Source organism: Protopterus annectens, chromosome 4.part0, assembly GCF_019279795.1.
Source record: "Protopterus annectens isolate FY-2018-M chromosome 4.part0, PAN1.0, whole genome shotgun sequence".
Lineage (NCBI taxonomy): Eukaryota > Metazoa > Chordata > Ceratodontiformes > Protopteridae > Protopterus > Protopterus annectens.
This window is the reverse complement of record NC_056733.1, coordinates 223911570-223931815: the sequence shown is the minus strand read 5'-3', so window position 1 is coordinate 223931815 and position 20246 is coordinate 223911570. Positions and strand designations below refer to the sequence as shown.

Genomic DNA, 20246 nt, shown 5'->3' with positions numbered 1-20246 from the left:
ATTTTTTCACATACAGTTAAATAAAGTAGCTAATGATCTAAAAATTTTAGAGGAACAATTACGGACTAGGAAGTTGAAAAAATTCCAGAGGGATGAAGGGGATTACCTTAGTAATAATCCTTTTGCAACCAACACCAAACAGGTTAGATTCACTCCTAGGGCTCAGAGAACCCCCAAGAGGAAAAGACCTCGGTCCATCTTGAAAAAAAACAGACAACCAACCGGTTTCTTCCACTGAAGAATTTTCATCTGGTACAGATTGTGAACTTCCAAGCATATCCAGGTCACCTTCCCCGAAACGCAATCCTAATACTGTCCCTTTAGATCTAAATATAAACGAGGGGGGAGAAAACACAGGAAGAATCACCAATATAGACAGTTTACTGAAAATGGTCATGGAGAATTAGACGTCTCATCCAATAACAATGTGCTCAATTTATCTGATTTTGTATTATCTCCAACACACTTGTTGGTTCTTAATAAAGGGTTGTCTTTTGTACCAGGCTTCATGGTTTCTGAGGATTCTTTGGCTCAGGATGTTGCCTCTTTTTGTAGGATTTTGAACTTGAGGTTATTTTTTGGGGATTCTGGGCATGACATGGACGAACGATTCATATATCATAAATCCTCGTTTGTTCCACCCATGCATCCATTGGTACAACAGTTTCAAAAAAATGTTCTTAATGACCTTCATTTTTTTGGTTCTGACATTCAATTTAAATCCAACAACATTTCTCAAGCTGAATGTGAAGCAATTTTTGAACTACAGAATAACAATAACATTGTCATCATCCCTGCTGACAAGGGGGGTGCAGTTGTGATCTTGAACTGGTGTGCTTATAACGAAGAGGCTAATAGACAGTTGTCCGATCCTAAATATTATTCTTTGATGGGGATTGATCCTACACCCAGGTTTCAAACACAAATAGAGGAATTTATACATTGGGCTAGGGATGAATGTATCATAACCCATGACACTGCACAACAACTTATTGTTAAGGATTCATCCACTCAATATATATATTTCCTGCCAAAGATTCATAAGGATCCTTTATCGCCTCCAGGCAGACCAATTGTCTCTGGGAGGGGCTATATTACAGAACCTCTCTCACTGTTCCTTACTAAACATCTCAAACCATTACTGGGCATGATAAGATCAAGATTACATGACACTACCAGTTTCCTTCAGATTGTTTCTGACAGTCAACTTGAGGATGATTGGCTATTGTGTACTTTAGATGTTTGTGCTCTATACACCAACATTCCACATGAATCTGGACTTGAGGCCCTGGCTTTTTGGCTGGACAAGGCCGATTTATATTCACCCTCTTTCAATTCTTTTTTGATAGAATCAGCCAGATTGGTCCTTACCAGTAATGTTTTCTCTTACTTGGATAAATGTTACTGGCAAGTCAAGCCATGGGGCATCTTTTGCCCCCATTTACGCTGATCTTTTTATGGCTTTCGTGGAACAACACATTATTTATGATTCCACGACTAACATATTCTTACCATATATAGACATCTGGAGACGCTACCTTGACGATTGCTGGTTGGTTTGGACGGGTGAAATACATTTGTTACAGGAATTTCTTTTATATTTAAACAATAACATCTGGGGCCTGGTATTTACTGTTCAGTATGACTATCAACACATTACTTTTTTGGATGTTGCTGTGACCAAGCTAGCTGACAATACACTATCCACTGAGGTTTTTAGAAAACACCCTGAGTACAACACTTTTCTCCACGCCTCAAGTTTTCACCCACCACATGTCATACGTAACATCCCCAAATCCCAATTTATCAGAACCAAGCGTATTTGCTCAAATGATTCTTATCAAACTCATAGGAAGGATCTTATCAATAGATTTAAAAACAGGGGATATGGTATGGGGTATGTTCTAGCTGCCAGTAATACGGTTGAGTCCTATGATAGAGACAATCTGCTCAAATATAACAAGCATGAACGGCACAAAGATTCCATCTTAAGATTTACGACCACATATGCTAGGAATACTAATAATCTGATAGATAGTGTGCACAGACATTGGAACATTCTCCAATATGATCCAGACATCACTAGTTTTATACCAGATAAATGTCTTTTTTCCTTTCGGAAGGGCAAGAATCTGGGTTCTTTTTTCAATCATTTTAAACATGGGCACAGGTTCCAGAATCTTAATGCCATTCAAACCACACTAACAGGGGAACCCCTGACTGGTTGCTATCCTTGTGGACACTGCATTAATTGCGACAAGATCAATAAGTCTAAACAATTTTCAAGTAGAAATTGCTCAGTAGTTTATGATTTGAGGTTTTTTGCAAACTGTAGTACTGACTGGGTCATTTATTTAGCCACCTGTCATTGTGGCTCATTTTATGTAGGACAAACATCTAGACCACTCAAAATCAGGATTTCTGAACATATTAGTAGCATCAAGAACAAAAGGCTAAACAATGCCTTGTACAAACATCATTTAGAACATGTTTCTGCCAAATTTACTTTCATTATCATTGATAAAATAGTTGGCAGTAAGCACAACAAAACTGGATTACACTCCATTCTAAATACTAAAGAAAAAAAGTGGATAATCAAACTAGGGGGATTATTCCCACCTGGTCTTAATGAAAATCTCTGATTGAACTCAATTAATCAATAATGATTTTATATGTGGGTGTATATATACCTTTGTTCACCAGTATGTATGTAACCAACACTGATGAAGGCTGTGGTTTCCTGCCGAAACCGGTTTGTTTTTTCTGTAATGATTTAATATTCAATGTGATAGTGTTCAATCTCGCCGTTTGTTCTTACACATGGGTTCGGAGCCGATCCGGCCTCTTGCAAGCTCTGCATCGAGAAGAAGCTTGAGACAATCTAATACCCACAATCCCTCTCTGCCTTTACCTCAGATCTAGTTTGCGCTGGGAGCTAGCTCGAGCATCTAAAGTTAAGATATAACTTATTTTGTTATATTTTATTGGATTTTCTTGTTCTAGTTGATATATCTTGATATACTGAGTGATTGTGTGTTGAGTGATTAAATTCTCGGTACCGTTAATCTTATTTATCGGTTAGAGTTTTTCGGGGCCTACAACCCTTCTTAAATTTAAAAAGGATTTGACATTTAAACCGGATTTGACACTTTTTTTCTCGGATTTGACTTTATTACTGGACTTGTCTTTTTCTTGTAAAATGTCTGATAAGGTAAAATCTGGATTTAAGCGTTGTCAGTGTGGCCAGAAAATGTCAATGACTGACAACCATAGTTCACTGCCTTGGCCCTCTCCACTTGCAAGAGAACTGTTCTATCTGTCACTCTTTTAGTGGGAGGGTCATGACAGATAGGCGCAGGAAACTCATGGACAGAGGTTTATTAAAACCTTCTTTCAGGAGGCTCTGGATGCTTCTGACCAGGCATCAAATCCTCTAAGGAATCGAAGACGCCGGAGCCCAAGTCATCGGCTCCGAGCTCTTCAGCAAAGGTTAGATCACCGGTTCCACAGACTGTGTTCAACTGGTATCGGTTCCTGAGCCTCGAGTCTTGGAACCGTGATGGAGCTCCTCCTTCGACCTTGTTGAGGTCGGCTCCGTCTTCGGTTCCTTCGACCCGCTCTTCTTCCAAACTCTCTGATATCGATGTGGATCGTGGTGCAGAAGTTATTGGAGCATTCGGCCCTGTCCAAACTTATTTCGGTTTCCACCCAGTTGGTGTCGAAACTTGAAGGCTTCCCAGTGTCTCCATCCATTCCTCCTCCGAGACCTGTTCAGTCTTTGGAGCCGGAAGAGGCTGATCTTCTGATTGTGGAGCCCTCGGTCCAGAACCGCCCTTTCTCGGTCTGTTCCTCTCACCTCGACTCCGCCGGACCCGATACCGGAGTCTCGGAGCCGACGATCTGTCCTCGGCCGAGAGTCGAACCGACGCTTCGTTCCCCTCGGGCCTCGGGCGCTGATCGATTCGCCCGTCCTCGGGTCGATGCCTCGTGCCTGTGTCGGGATTCTTCCCATTTCTTCGAACCGGAGATTCTTGATGCGGGACCCTAATGAGGAAGGTGTTGTCTACCCAGACAACCACATCAGTGGAAGCAACCTCTCCTCCCCATAAAGGGCCGTTATCCTCCTCTGCACCCACGGCCACATCCAAGCGCCTGGCACCAGTGTCTCAGCCACCCCTGGAGGGTGCCTCTTCCTCGGAGGCTTCTTCGGATGCTCCCAAGAAGTCCCTAGGAAAAGATTGTGTAAGAGGAGACACTTGGATTCTACCACAAGAATCCTTGACATCTGATACTGACTTAGATGAGTCAGAAGGGTCCCTAAGTCACCTTCAGAAGATGTCTCTTTTCGGACATATTGGAGATCCTGAAACAGAGAGGTGACTGGCAGTCCCTTCCCTTCTGAGGATGAGTCAGTTTTGCTGAAGGCATTTGGTGCTCGCCCTTCTTCCTCCTGGGTCGTTAATGGAACTAATTGCTCGGCGTGGAGGCTCCTGACACAGTGGAACCAGTCCCAAGGAAACCCAATAAATACATCACGGCACCTCAGGACAAGTCCTACTTAACAAAAGGAGTTCCAGTGGACGCTATGGTGGTGGCAAAAAGGAGATGTCGGAGTCTTCCTCATCTGTCCATCCCCTAATAAAGATTCTAGGACGATGGATAATTTTTAGTTCAGCTGCTTTTTCCATATCCCTGAACTATTTGACCCATTTTACACGCCTGCAGAGGGAGCTAGGCAAAGAGTTGGGAGATACCCTGCAGGGTTCTACAGATGCGGCTGTCTCAGAGAAAGTGACAGCGCAACTTAATACCCTTACATCTATTGTGAACTCTTCCATGAGGCTGATTTCCCTCGCGGCGAAGGTTCGAGTAGGGCAGCAGCTTCAGCGATTGCTCTTCGCAGACAATCCTGGATGCGCTTATGTTCCTTTGGAAGCCTTCAAGTCTTCCTTTACTAACGCCCCATTTGACGGTGCCACTCTCTTTGGCCCCAAAGTAAAGGAGACCCTTACCGGTGTGAACAGGAGGGAAAGACTCTGTCTGCTGTCGGAGTCCGTTTTCCACCCCAACCAGACCCCCAAAGGGCAACGTGGTGGAAAATGTGGTTTCAAAACCCCAAGGATCTTTCCCAGGCACACAGGGAGATGCCCCTCTAGAGGCAGAGGAGGGGCAGAGGTGGAAGACGCCGCCTGGCGGCAGAGGGGTCCGCAACATCAAGGTGACAGGGATACACTCCTGGTAAACCTTTCCAGCACTCCTGAGAGAAGGCCCGACTGTCCTGCTCTGGAGGCAGTCGGGGTCGCTAGCTTTATACCCTCAGGCCTGGCAAAATATAACTACAGACAAGTGGGTAAAAGCGTGGTTACCAGAGGTTACAACATACCCTTTCTATCCCATCCCATTCCAAAGAAAAGACTCCCAGATGTACCAGAGCCAGCAGCTATAGAAATTTCAAAGCTGCTAGAAAGTCATCCAACCAGTCCCAGCGGACCAGCAAGGATTCGGGACTTACTCAAGGTTCTTTTTAGTTCCAAAGAAAACAGGGGACTGGAGGCCCATCCTGGACCTAAGCTACCTCAATACCTTCGCCAGGAAAGAAAAGTTCAATGGTCATGCTTCAATCGATCCTTCCATTCTTACAGAAGGACGACTGGATGTGCTCAATAGATCTAGAAGATGCATACTACCACATCAAAATGGCCAGGGCATCCAGAGATCATTGCGCCCAGTCACTTTCAATTTCGAGCCCTGCCCTTTGGTCTGACCTCAGCCCCAGGGTCTTCACCAAATGCATGGCAGTGGTAGCGCCTCACTTGAGACGCCAAGGATTCCAGGTGTTTCATCTGGACGACTGGCTCCTTTCTGCCACCACCCAGCCAACTATTACAGGCCAGAGACTTTACTCTTCAACTGTGTGTTCACCTAGGAATTTCTTCAGCCATCACAAAATATCTTGTTCATAGGAGCAGAATTAAACACACGTCAGTTAATTCTAAGACTTCCCCCAGAAAGGATACTATCACTTCAGACTCACATACGTCTTCTACTTTTGTCAAGGAAATCTCCAGCAAAACTGGTACTGAAGGTGTTGGGACTCATGTCAGCCTCCCTTATTGCAATACCCTTGGGAAGGCTGCACATGAGAGTCCTACAATGGCTACTGTTTGCACAATGGTCGTTTCAACAACTACCTCTAACACACACATCTAAACTGGTGGCTTCAAACGTGCAACCTTTCCAAGGGGAGACCATTTGTGCTACCCACGCCTACAGTTACGGTGACCACGGACGCTTCCCTGATAGGGTGGGGGGGCATCTTTCAGGGACAGACAGTCCAAGGCGAATGGACCAATTTAGAGTACAATCTGCACATCAATGTTCTAGAGTTGAGGGCAGTGTTTCTAGCGTTGCAACACTTTGCTCCCCTTCTTCCTCTGGGAACTATTGCAGTTCAGACGGACAACATGTCTGTAGTCTGGTACATAAACAAGCAAGGGGGAACCAAGTCCTATCAGTTATGCAGAGAGGCCATGAGAATCTGGCAGTGGGCGGAGTCCACGGGTCGCTTTCTAATAGCAACGCACATCCCGGGTCATCCAACGTCATAGCCGACAGGCTGAGCAGAGCAATTCTGTTACAGTGGTCCCTAAAACCGCCAGTGGCGAAAAGGATTTTAGCCTTCCTGCGATCTGTTTATGCCTCCAATGAACGCCAAATGCAGGAGCTACTTTGCCCTATTACCCTCCAGGGAAGTCCCCAGGGACGCACTGATTCACGATTGGCCCCGGGACTCCGCATTTCCTCCATTTCCTCTGATATCAAAGTTTCTCCAGAAAGCCAGAAACCTACACAGGACAATAATCCTCATTGCCCCATTCTGGCCTCGTCAAATTTGGTTTCCCTTCCTGAAGACACACTGCATTCGGGGACCCTGGATTCTGGACCCAGAGCCAGATCTATTGACTCACTCATCAGGGGCTCCCCATCCCGCTCCTGTCCCTCCATCTAGCAGCTTGGCTGCTCCAATTCCCAACTTAGCCAGGTCTGATCTTTTTCGCCAGCAGTTCGAATATATTGGTGGCTTTCATAAAGCTTCCACTACTAAAACATATTCTAGTAAATGGAAGCGATTTGTATTCTAATACACAGCAAGTGGATCCTTTATAGCTCCTTTGAATAAAATATTAGAGTTTTTAATGGACTTATTCCATCAGGGTGCTTCTCCTGCTACACTAAGAGTTCAATTGGCTGCCATTTCAAATTTCCATGTGGAAGAATGTGGGCTCCTGTTATGGCTCACAGACTTTGTAAAGCCTTTTAAAAGGGTTTTTCATATTAGACCACCAGTCAGATCTCCTACGTCACCTTGGAGTCTAAACTTGTTGTTATCCAAATTAATGTTGCCCCCTTGAACCTGCCTCTTCTTGCCCATTAAAATTTTTGTCCTGGAAGACTCTTTTTGGTAGCCATTACTTCTGCTAGGCGAGTATCTGAACTTCAGGCTCTCTCCATCAAGCACCCTTATTTGATCTTTCACTCTGACAGAGTTTCTCGAACAAATTCATCCTTCCTCCCTAAAGTGTGTTCTATTAACAATATTAATCAGTCCATTGAATTACCCACCTTCTTCAAAAATCACTCCAACAAAATGGAGTATATGTTGCACAAATTAGATGTTCACAGACAACTAAGATTTTACTTGGATAGAACAAAAGATCACAGAAAAACTGATCAACTTTTTGTGGCCTTTGCTGATAGCAGGAAAGGACTAGCGGTTACCAAAAGAACTCTTTCTAAGTGGCTAATGGATTGTATAATCTATGTCTATGATTCCTCAAATCTAACTCTTACACAAACCCAAGGGACATTCCACAAGGTCAGTGTCTACATCTCTGGCTCATGCAGCCCGCCTACCACTAGACGCTATTTGTGCGGCTGCTACTTGGTCTAAGCCACATACATTCATTTCTCATTATAAGGTAGACAAGGCTTCTAGGGACAGGGCAACCTTTGGTTCCACTGTGCTCAAGAACGTCCTTCCGTGAGTTCCTCAGGAACAAGGAGCTAGGGCCATGTGTAAGAACAAGATTGAACACTATCACATATAGAAGTTATGTCCTTACCATAACGCTCCATGTGGAGTGTTCATCTCGCCTTTGTTCTTACATTCCCACCCTCCCCCTTAAGAAGAACGTTCTTTTGATGCCTGGCGAGCATCCTGCTACTGCTGGCAGATGTTATGTACATAGTTGACATATATATATATATATATATATATATATATATATATATATATATATATATATGTCTATTTCCTCTTTTATATATATAGTTATGTATAGACTCTTATTTCTGTGCATATGTGATGTAAGCATGAATGTGCTCTCTCTGGAGATTGGTTTGCTTGCAAACTAGATCTGAGGTAAAGGCAGAGGGGGATTGTGGGTATTAGATTGTCTCGAGCTTCTTCTCGATGCAGAGCTTGCAAGAGGCCGGCACGGAGCCGAGGATCGGCTCCGAACCCATGTGTAAGAACAAAGGCGAGATGAACACTCCACATGGAACGTTATGGTAAGGACATAACTTCTATTTACATACTTTTGACACTGTTTGCTGGCTCTGTGCTTTTTTGTTCTGTATTGTATGTTTGTTGAGCCGTGCAATTGCCCTACGTGCTGTTGTATTTTTCTCCTGATTCTTAGTCTTATAAGCCAAATTAGTTAAGGATTTAGGATGGGTAGTGTAATTTATAAATGTAAACTTCTCTAAATGTATCTTTATCTTATTTAATATTTCCAATTATACAATGACTCCCCCCATTAATATTCCAAAACGTGTACGCTGATTGGTCAGCGTGCACATTGTAAATCAGACTTATACTAATGGAAAAAGATCCAGTCGCCCAGACTTTTTCCATTAGTATAAGTCTTTTTTTACAGCAATGGAGAACGCAAGATCTCCGTTGCTTTTTAGACACTGTCTCGCTATGTTAAAGGAGTTTAACATAGCGAGACACTTTGTAAAAAGCAACAGAGATCTTGCTTTCTCCGTTGCTTCCACCCACAGCTCTGATGTGCTGTGTAAGTATACACATGCGCAGTACATCAGAACTGCCACAGAATACCGGGCAGCACGGAGGCATTATACAATGCCATTATTTAAGAAACTTATTTTTTTCTTAATGTCATTGTATAATAGCAATAACCCACTTCTGGGTATGGGTAATGCTGGATTTACCCACGGTTATCTTTGGTCACTCGGGCTTTGCCCTCATGACCAAACCACACCAACCATGGGTAAATCCAGCATTACCCACACCCAGGCGTGGGTTTTTGCTTAAATAGTTGCTTTTAGTAGATTAATTTTTTTCTTATTTTCCTTTTTTTATTAATATTTGTTTGATTTTGTTGTTTTAAGTTATCGAGTTTCACTTGTATTTCTTATAAATCTTTATCCCATTTTTTTTATTATTATACCAATTGATAATTCTTCTATATAAATAAACTTTTAATGCATTCCAGTTATATATCTCGGATGTATCATGTGAACTATTAATTATTATTGATGAAACATTGAATTTCAGAAGTGAGAAAATCTTTAAAATCTTAATTTCATTATATAGGCTGGAATTCTTTTAATTTGTGTATGATAGTTTATATTAACTATTAACTCAAAGGGTATAGCATTGTGGTCCAAAAGGGAACAAGAAATTACTTTGGATTTACTTAAACCACTAATTAACTCATTTGAAACAAATACCTGTCATTTCTAGAGTATGTACCATGTCTATATGAAAAATGCATATAAAGAAGTGAGCCTGGATCAGCAAAATCATTAACATCTCTCATACAGTGTATATCAATAAAGTCTCCCAAAGTTTTAGCTGAGGATAAAATTCTGTTCATACCAGAAGCATTCATGTCTTTGTCAGTAAGAATACAATTGAAATCTCCGGCTAAAATAATGTTACCTGTGGATAAATCTACTGTCTGATTTAGGTGTTTCACTGTATTAACCCCAATTCCTGGAATCCATTAGATATTTATAAGAGTGAATAACTTTCTGTTAAATTCTAATGTAACAGAACATTCCTTTGTCATCTTTGTAAACATCAATCATTTTCAGAAGGGGTAGAGTTTTACTCCATAAGATAGCTACTCCCCTTTTCCTTTGGGAATGATGTGAACGAGACAAAACAGTATAACATGTAGTATTGAGTCTATATCATTTTCTAGTAGATGCATTTCTTATAAAAAGACTACATGGGATTTGTGTAATTTCAAGTATTTCAGTAAACTTCCCCTTTTGCAGCCATTGTTTAGACCATTAATATTGATATATGTGCATTTGAGAAGAAACATTTTGATTGAATAAGAAGCTTATACAAAACTTGACCATTAAATTGCTTCCTATAAAGGAACATGATAGAAATCCATCAAAACTTGCATATATGCTAATAAATAAGTTGTCACTTATAGTCCATGGTGTGTTGGAATTATACTGAATATGCAGTGAACACCAAGAGAAAACTTGAATGATATGAAAATGTTAAAACCAAACCTTTATAACCTCCTAACCATTTCTTGGAGTTACAAACTCCCAATCCGAGCAGCATTGCTACTCTAATCAACCACCCACCAAACAGCAGTTATTCAAACCCCACCAATTAATTATAAATTGTTTACCATGTAATAATGTCAGAAATCATATATGCAGCATCTATACTGAGTGAATTTTAAACTCTAATTAGAAAATGTAATAACATTTATATTATATATTTAAATAAGCATTTCAAAAACCCAAGTAGTGTTACCAAAAAAAAGGAAGAAATATTAATATCATCTGAAATCATATTTTCAGATATGAGCAAAAATAACTTAAGGCTAAAAAGCCACTAATGTATATTGGAGTAAATAATGGTCAAAATGTAATCATTTGAGAACTGAGTCATAAAAGAAAATAAACTATACTGTGCCTAAGTGATTAGATGTGATGAAATGTACCTGTAGAATACTGAATGTAATATTATAAGAATTTCTAGAAACATGACTATCTAAAGAAACAATTTTCTAAAACTAGTACCAAATATACATTAGTCTTGTCATTTTGGAGCAGTCCAATGGATATTTAAATATAACACACAACTTTAGAAAATGATACCAGCATATATTGTGCTTTATTTTCCTCCCTTAGAGTCCTAGTATGCCATGTCTAAAACAGTGATCATTAAAGAAATTGTATACAATCTTGTAGCATAACAAATTACCTCAAGTAATATGTTTAGAAGGACAGAATATTATACAGCACTAAAGTCTCACAAATCTACAAGTTTACTTATAAGGTAAGTTCAGCAAATATTATTACAGTAAGTTCTTATGCATCTGAGAGAGAGAGAAAAGAATACATTTGGAATATAATTATAGCTATAGTTAGCTGAACATTAAGGATATAAACTAGAATGAGAAAGCCGAGATAGTCAGTAGGCTTCACAAAACACCACAATGACATCACAACAAATCAAAATTAATAGCCTGAAAAAACATGTCAACAGCCATTACATATGTAAGCAATATAATCATACCCTCATGGTAGCTAGTTAAACACAGGTCATCAGATTCCTTCTGTGAGCTTAATTGTTCCAAATAAAAGTATGTATGAAACTGTGCGTTTGTTTAAATATTCTGTTGCCAGCAGAGATTGAATGAAAATTACGATCCAATCAGTTCATTCTAGTCAGCAGTCTGACGACTACAAAAATAACATTATATAATGATGAACATTTAAGAGACGACGCAAGCCATACAAGGCATACATTTTTGTGAAGATGCCCTGGTAAACCACCTCAAAGGGAGATCTGCCCAGGAGTCGGCCATTAGCATGGTTAACATCATAGGTAATTTATCTCTGCTAGTGTGATAGTCAAGATCTGTGGGATACAGTATTTTAAAACAAACATACAGTGAACCTCTGATAGTCTAATATGTGCATAATGCCTCGCATTTACTTTGATCCTCATCAAGCAGCAAAACTGTGTCAGCATCTAAGGATGACCTCTTCACACACTTCCCAGTGGAGGAGTAATAAAGCCCACCAAAGTTTATCAGTCTTTGAAACGCATACGTATTGTATAGTGAGATTAGGAACACAAGTTATAAGGGAAAATGCAGTTTATCCAGTAAGTGGAAAGAATGTTTAAAAAGGAAAATGCAAAAGTGTTATGAACTATGATATGTGAAGACATTTATGAAGTTAACCCTTTCCTCAAATTCATGAGTACTCAGTGATTCAGTAGTTTAAGGCTGTCGTGAATTAAGTGCACTTTTTGTAAAAATGACATGTTAACTTAAAACATGTACTTTAGAACTACATCAGCAGAGAGAGGGAAAAAAAAGAAACTGGATTTGGAGAGGGTTTGTCTAGTTTTGCTATAAGAGTCCTTTGATTGTTGGATACCTTCCAGTTACTGTTAATTAAGACAGATTGTTTTTTAACACTTGTTTAGAGCCTGTAAGCATATCACATCTACTGTTGGTGTTAACAAATAAACCTAGTTTCTTTGTTCTTTCAGTACCATTATTAATAGCCATTCATGGTACCAAGATCCTTTGCATATATAACAGTTTGCAGTAATCAACATATTTTGAAAGATAGTAATAACCGTTTTGGTAAAGGTGGAAAACATAATGTTAAACAATATTTGCTTCAACAGTGATGCCTGATCTAGACCCTTAAATAATCAGCCTAACAAATATAACCAATAATATGTCAAGAATGGATCAGCTGTAAGCTGACTTTGCGTGAAAGTCTGCATTAAGGCCAACTAATTAATATATTAGAGTCATTTATAGAAGCAGAGAAGCATTGTAACTCTTACTACTTCTTTATTCTCCTTTTTCCCTTTCCGGTTTTCATATTTATGACCAGGGCAGTTAACACAGTCAGATTCATTGTTGTAGTGCTATCGCTAACATCTCGCACAGATAAGCAAACTAATATTAAAAAAAAAAAACGCAAGAGAAGCATACATACTGCATAAAAAGCGGTCTTTGCTCATTTGAGGGTAATGCGTTGCTCGATCGTCATTTCAATATTCTATTCAGGTGACTCAATATGGGGTTAAAGTTCAGGATGTGTTTCCTGAAGGCTCTGTGACTGCGGAAACTTGTAAAGAGCTCTTCTAGACTCAAGATAGCTTGCGACTGACTTCTTCAGGTGCCAAAGATGACAAAAGGCGAGTAAAAACTAATTCAAGCGGGGAAAAAGTTATGCCAGTCACAAACACGAACAAAGGAAGAACTCGTGTCTGTTACTGTAGTAGAAAACATAGCAACCTGAATAAAAACGAACACATTTCAACTATAAGGATATACAAGAAGTCAAGCAAAAGTACATATTTAAGCCTGGGTAGAATAAGAGTCAGTACTGCAGAAACCATAGTAAAATTTCAAATGCCACTCTTTCAACATGTCCATCAAAAAAGTACCAGGCACAGATGCAGCAAGTCAATTTTCTGAAACATAAATATACAAAAGAAAATGGCTTACTGTTCTAAAAGGACATTTACAGTTAGTAACTCAGCAACTGTGTCCTGGAAGCTGTAGCCCTTAACTGTTGCATATTTCTATAACATTAACAGACAGTCTAACACCCCACCCATATACATACATAAATATTACCACATACGATTTCATGAAGGTGCATTCTTCCAGATTAGATGACTAATAAGCTGTTTTGCTCATCTCACAAATCAATATTTTTCAATATTAAAATCTTACTTTCTCAATGAAAAAAAAACTAATAAATACTGCAATACCTTATGATTTTAAGTGGCATGTCTCCCATATACTAATGAAAAAGGGTGTTATAAATCTCAGTAAAACATTTTTTAATAAAAAATGGGAAATAACCAAATGGTTAGGGAGTTTCTTCATATCACAAATGGAAGTAATAAGACGAGTCACTTATTTTTCAACTTCTTTTTTATCAGATAATTTCCAGGAATTATTTTCTGCAGCTCTTTTCAGTGAAGCACTAGCCCATTCCATATCTTCCACTTTGTCTATTATTGTTTAGATGTAATATATGTCACAGCAGATTCTAGGTCATCAAAAGTTTTTTCAAGTTCTCTAATCAGAGGCAAAAATAATTTCCTTTTCGAAATGATAGCAGGTGAGTAGCCATTGTCAAAACAAATGATACTTTCATTGATTTTGATGGGTGACTTGGACCATGCAATTTTAAGCACTAAGTCATTGTCCTGAGTGGAAAGGAATCTTACTATTACAATTTTAGCAGTGGAACTATTATTAGTTGAAGAAGGAGATAAGGGGAGGCGCGCTTTTTCGATGCGATAAGAGAGGGCTTCAGAAAGGTCTAATACTTTAGGCAGCCAAGTAGTTAAAAAAATTAACCATAATGTTCCCTTCAATATTGTGAGGAAGCCCAAAAATTCTTAACTATTCCTGTGTGACCTGTTTTCTAAATCATTGACTTTAAGCTGAAGTAAAGAGTTCTGTTTTAATAAAAAATCAATAATATTTTCTCCTTCAGACAGTCATTTGGTGCTGGTTTAATTCCTGTAAAAACTGAGATTTTTGTTGTTGTAAGTCTTCATGTATCAATTCCATCTGCTTTGAGCACTTCTCCTTAAAATTGTCTAGTTTTGTATCCATTGTCTATTTTCAGAGACAGCTCCTGAATATTTGATAGAAGAGATTGTAATTCTTTTTTAACTGTGGATTCTTGAGACTTAGCCGTAGAGAAGCACATCTTTAGCCAGTGTAATGAGAGGAAAAAACAGTAAGTATTCTTTTTGACAGGAAAATTTCAAAATTTGTAAAAAAAAATATTTTAATACAATCCTATGAGATACTTATAAGTATTATATACTGTATAAAAACTTATTAGGATTGTTTAAAAATGATAAATTCTGTCATAAATCTCCGAAGTGGCAGAGCTGAAGAAAACTGCCGTTAAGTAGAGCACATCTTGGCCATGCCTGCATCTATATTACAACATGGAAGCTTTAGTTAATTGAATAACGAAAGCTCGATCTTGTAATATCGACAGCTAAAATTGTCGAATGGCCGATTCAACTAAGGGAAACACTTCCCTTGGCCGAATCAAAAAAATAAAAAACTTTACATCCGAAATCAAGTGGGGAGCTTCGCCCTCCACACCCCCCTACCTAAATATACCAACTCTGAAATCGCTCCAAATTGGAGAAACGGGCATACATCACAGAACGGCCAAGGGAAGGGTTTCCTTGGGTTAAATCGTCCGTTCAACAATTTACGGTTTTGATATTACAAGTTTGAGCTTTACTTCAATTAATTAAAGATTTGATCTTGTAATATAGAACCGGCACGCCCTCCCTAGTTGAGATTTTAATGTGTGTAGGTTTCTGTTTGTGTCAGTAGGAAAGGAATGGAGTTCTACATTTTGGGGGCAGAGTCCAGAGTATCCCCAGCTGTATTGTATGATTTCTTTCTGATGAGAATTTCTTTTTTGATCATAAGTCTCCAATTGAGGAGTACTGTTGAAGGATATTCTTTAATGCTTGACACTTATTGGATTTGTATGTGGGCCACAGCTAGCTAGAAGTAAGTAAGATACTGTAATAGTTCTACCCTTTTAAGGTTGTTTAAGAGTCCGTGACGAGACTTGTGTAGATGATTAGTAGCATATTTTGCTGTTTTATTGTACTTTCTAGGGGTGGCTGTGAAGAGTTACCGAATAGCTGGGTAACTACAGCAGAGATAGTAAGAGAGATGGCTAGAAAGGTGCTTGGTGTGACATCTGGAAAGCGGAAGGAGGACAAGGAGACCTGGTGGCGGAATGAAGTAATACAGGTGAGTATACAGAGAAAGATATTGGCAAAGAAGAAATGGGATTGTCAAAGAGATGAAGAAAGTCGACGAGTATAAGGAGAAGAGATGCATGGCAAAGAGGGAGGTGGCTAAAGATAAGGCATATGAAGAGTTGTATAAAAGGTTGGACACTAAGGGGGGAGAAAAGGACCTGTACCGATTGGCTAAACAGAGGGATCAAGCTAGTAAAATGTGCAGCAGGTAAGTGTAATGAAGGATAATGAGGGAAACGTACTCACAAGCGAGGAGTGTTTGTTGAGCAGATGGAAAGAGTACTTTGAGGGGTTGATGAATGAAGAGAATGAGAGTGAGAGAAGGTTGGATGATGTGCGGATAGTGCAGTGGATTATCAAGGAAGAAGTAAGGATAGCTATGAAGAGGATGAAGAACGGAAAGGCTATTGGTCCAGATGACATACCTGTGGAAGCATGGAGGTGTTTAGGTGAAATGGCAGTGGAGTTTTTAACTAGATTGTTTAATGAAATCTTGGAAAGTGAGAGGATGCCTGAGGAATGGAGAAAGTGTTTTGGTACTGATTTTTAAGAATAAGGGTGATGTGTGGAGCTGTAGTAACTACAGAGGGATTAAACTGATCATTCGCAGCATGAAGTTATGGGAAAGAGTAGTGGAAGCTAGGTTAAGAAGGGAGGTGATGATTAGTGATCAGCAATATGGTTTCATGCCAGGAAATAGCACTACAGATGCAGTGTTTGCTCTGAGAGTGTTGGAGAAATACAGAGAAAGTCAGAAGGAGTTGCATTGTGTCTTTGTGGATTTAGAGAAAGCATATGACAGGGTGCCTAGAGAGGAGTTGTGGTATTGTATGAGGAAGTCGGGAGTGTCAGAGAAGTATGTAAGAGTGGTACAGGATATGTACCAGGGTAGTGTGACAGCGGTGAGGTCTGTGGTGGGAGTAATGGATGTGTTTAAGGTGGAGGTGGGATTACATCAAGGATCAGCTCTGAGCCCTTTCTTATTTGCAATGGTGATGGACAGGTTGACAGACGAGATCAGACAGGAGTCCCCGTGGACTATGATGTTTGCAGATGACATTGTAATCTGTAGTGAGAGTAGGGAACAGGTGGAGGAGACCCTGGAGAGGTGGAGATGTGCTCTAGAGAGAAGAGGAATGAAGGTCAGCAGAACTAAGACAGAATATATGTGTGTGATTGAGAGGGAGGATAGAGGAATGGTGAGAATGCAGGGAGTAGAGGTGGTGAAGGTGAATGAGTTTAAGTACTTGGGATCAACAGTTCAGAGTAATTGTGAGTGTAAGAGAGGTGAAGAAGATGGTACAGGCAGGATGGAGTGGGTGGAGAAGAGTGTCGAGTGATTTGTGACAGACGAGTACCAGTAAGAGTGAAAGGGAAGGTCTACAAGAGAGTAGTGAGACCAGTTATGTTATATGGGTTGAAGACAGTGGCATTGACAAAAAGGCAGGAGTCAGAGCTGGACGTGGCAGAGTTGAAGATGTTAAGATTTGCACTGGGTGTGACGAGGATGGACAGGATTAGGAATAAGTATATTAGAGGGTCAGCCCAGGTTGGAAGGTTTGGAGACAAAGCCAGAGGCGCAAGATTATGTTGGTTTGGACATGTGCTGAGGAGGGATGCAGAGTATATTGGGGAAAAAAATGCCAAGGATGAAGCTGCCAGGTAACAGGAAAAGAGGAAGGCCTAAGATGAGGTTTATGGATGTGATGAGAGAGGACATGCAGGTGGTTGGTGTGACAGAGCAAGATGCAGAGGACAGAAAGAAATGGAAACAGTTGATCTGCTGTGGTGACCCCTAACGGGAGCAGCCGAAAGAAGATTGTACTTTCTAGGGGGATGTAATTTGCAGATTTATGAAAATTGGAGAGGCATACGTGAGAATTAGAAACAGGATGATGCAATGTTTTTTTCTAAGAAAAGGGTTTGCTGTATATAATAGTATACATTTTTGATGCATCTATCATTGCATATTGAACGTGAAAGTCAAATTTCATCTTTAATAACCCTAGTCATTTTGTTTTGAGGTACTAGGTGGCTACGTGTGTTGTTTGATGAAGTAATAGCAAAGAGTGCTTTGCTTTCTAAATATGACCTACAAGTAATTAGGAGTCATTTTTTTGGGGTGGGACTAAGAGTAATAGGTTCTTCACAGTCTAGTACATTGTCACAACAACTTTATGGAGGAGTGCTACTTGTATGGATCATTGTCTTGTTTAGGATAATTTATTTATTTATTTTTCTTTGCAGGTTCCGATCTGTGCATTGTCTGCTCTATCCTGACACGGCATGGTGCCCTTCCAAAAGAAAACTGGGTTTTAAGAGCTAGGTGATTGCTAAAACCTTTGCATGGCATGCACTTTGTGCTGTGATGACCTCATGTGGGCAAAAACATGGTTGCCTGATGATGTCTGTGCATGCATTTTGTCTGCGGAAACGTAAGATAGAACCATTCGTATATTTCATTCACAGAAAACTGCAACAGACCTGAATGACCATAAGGCTTCACTTTACTGTGGGCACTTTAACAGATGTTTTTATCTCATTTATGGTTTAGCTGGGTTTTGTATAAGCTATCCCAGATTACCATGACAACGAATATTTGTAAATGCAGTACTTCTGTTAAAATCTGGGAATGAATATGTGCGTCTTGTGAAAAATGTGACCAAAGGCTCTAAACTGCATGAAGTATAACTGAAGCAATCCAAGCATCGGACAGGAGCTTTATGTCCACTTATAAAGGTTGCACGCATCCTCATTTCTATTGTGCTTATTTTCCTTACTGGAAAAGTGAGCCATGAATAAGGACCATCACCAGCCAGACTGCTCTGACGTAGGGTTCCAAGACAGTTCACCTTTTTTAAGTTGTTTCTTAGTCCTGGAACACTTCATCTGATCTGTAACAAGAGGTCCTGCAGCAGCTCAGCCAGTGGATGTGGTTGGGATGAATGAAACTTGTGTGATGTAAAGGAGGATAAGGAGTCACTCAGCTGCCAGAAGTTCTTCTCTTCCTACCTTCTTCTGGTCCAATTACAAGTTGCTTTTGTTTCTGAATGCTGCAGTATACTCCTCATTTATCTTCCTTGTCTTAATTATCTTCTTGACGTGCTTGCAAATCAGTTTTGAATGAGGAGTTTTCCAAACAGTTATAGTTTCTTGTGACTTGCTGTTCAGTTCAGTGCAATGCTGTAAGGAAAACCCTTGCCTTGGCAGATGGTGAACCTTGAGATCCTATAATGGAAGTGAGTTGCAACCTTTCCTATTTCAGTGTTTTCTTCTGTGACCAAAGATTGAAAGCCTTCAGATAAAGGCTGTTGTATGGGAATCTGTAAAGCTGACATTGCCATCAGTATGTCTGTGCAACACCAGCTCAGAATGCCATTTCACTGTACAGTATTGCATTGGCATTCTTCTCTGTGTTAAATGTGGCAAACACTTCATGTGCAGCATACCAACCTTGTGTGCTGCTATTCAATATAGTCTTTAGTCTGGTCACTGCAGTTCTTGCTGCTGTTGTGATCATGAGTGATGCATTCTCCTTAACTTTATGTTAACAGTCAATGAGACAGTGTCATGGAGAGTGAACTGTAAGTGAGGCTACAGTATCTGTTTATGTAATGGCTGGCCCAAGTGAATGGGAGATGATGCAATTAAGTCTGTGTGACAAACTATAAAACATTTCAAATGCTGTGGCATTTGCCCCTTTTTTTTTTTTTTTTTTTTTTTTTTTTAACAGATTCTTCTAAATGTTCATGAAATTTTTGTGTGTATGAGAGAGACTGCACTGTGAACCGGATGATGAAGGTTGGGGTGGGGTACTTTTACTACAAAAAGTTGAACCTCCCTCTGTTAAAATTGTGCCAATTATACATAAATTAAATTCTTTTAAATTTCCAACTTTATTACAGTGAATTGTCAGCTGCAAAGTTTAGCATTGTTGCCCTCTGCTGCCTTCACCCTGCCTGTGTTATGATGTTAGTAACTCAACTATGAAACCTTTCTTATTTGAAAACATGCCAGCCTATGCGGGTCAGGTCGAAGGTTCCTTCAAGCTGGACTTGAGTTTTGCCTTGTTCATAGGCTGCAAAGAAGGCCAAGCTGTACTGAAATTAGTAACAGTTATGTGTTTGTGTCTAAAGTACTATTGACATATTTACATAAAAAGTATTGTTTAAAAAACATGCTACAATCTTAATAATCTTAAGTTACATTGCCTGTAAATTACTGGTTCTGCACATATTCTGTTAAGATACCTTGTATAACCTGCTTTTCTGTTATGTGACTGGGAATGTTATATTACTGGTGACTAAAAGTCAACTGTATAACTGGTACAGACTAAGAAGTATTATGTGGGAGAGGCTGCATTTATGCAATATTTATTATTTCA

The 20246-nt window shown here is 39.8% G+C and overlaps 1 protein-coding gene across 1 annotated transcript in view; it reads left to right on the top strand.

Annotated features, from left to right (window-relative positions):
• Nucleotides 1-19554, top strand: part of RFNG (RFNG O-fucosylpeptide 3-beta-N-acetylglucosaminyltransferase) — a 437995-nt gene extending 418441 nt beyond the window's left edge. Inside the window, exon 10 of the mRNA XM_044069727.1 lies at nt 18110-19554. Coding sequence (XP_043925662.1) covers nt 18110-18188 — 79 coding nt within the window. The 3' untranslated portion in view covers nt 18189-19554. The remainder of the gene's footprint in view (nt 1-18109) is intronic.
• The last annotated feature ends 692 nt before the right edge of the window (nt 19555-20246 follow it).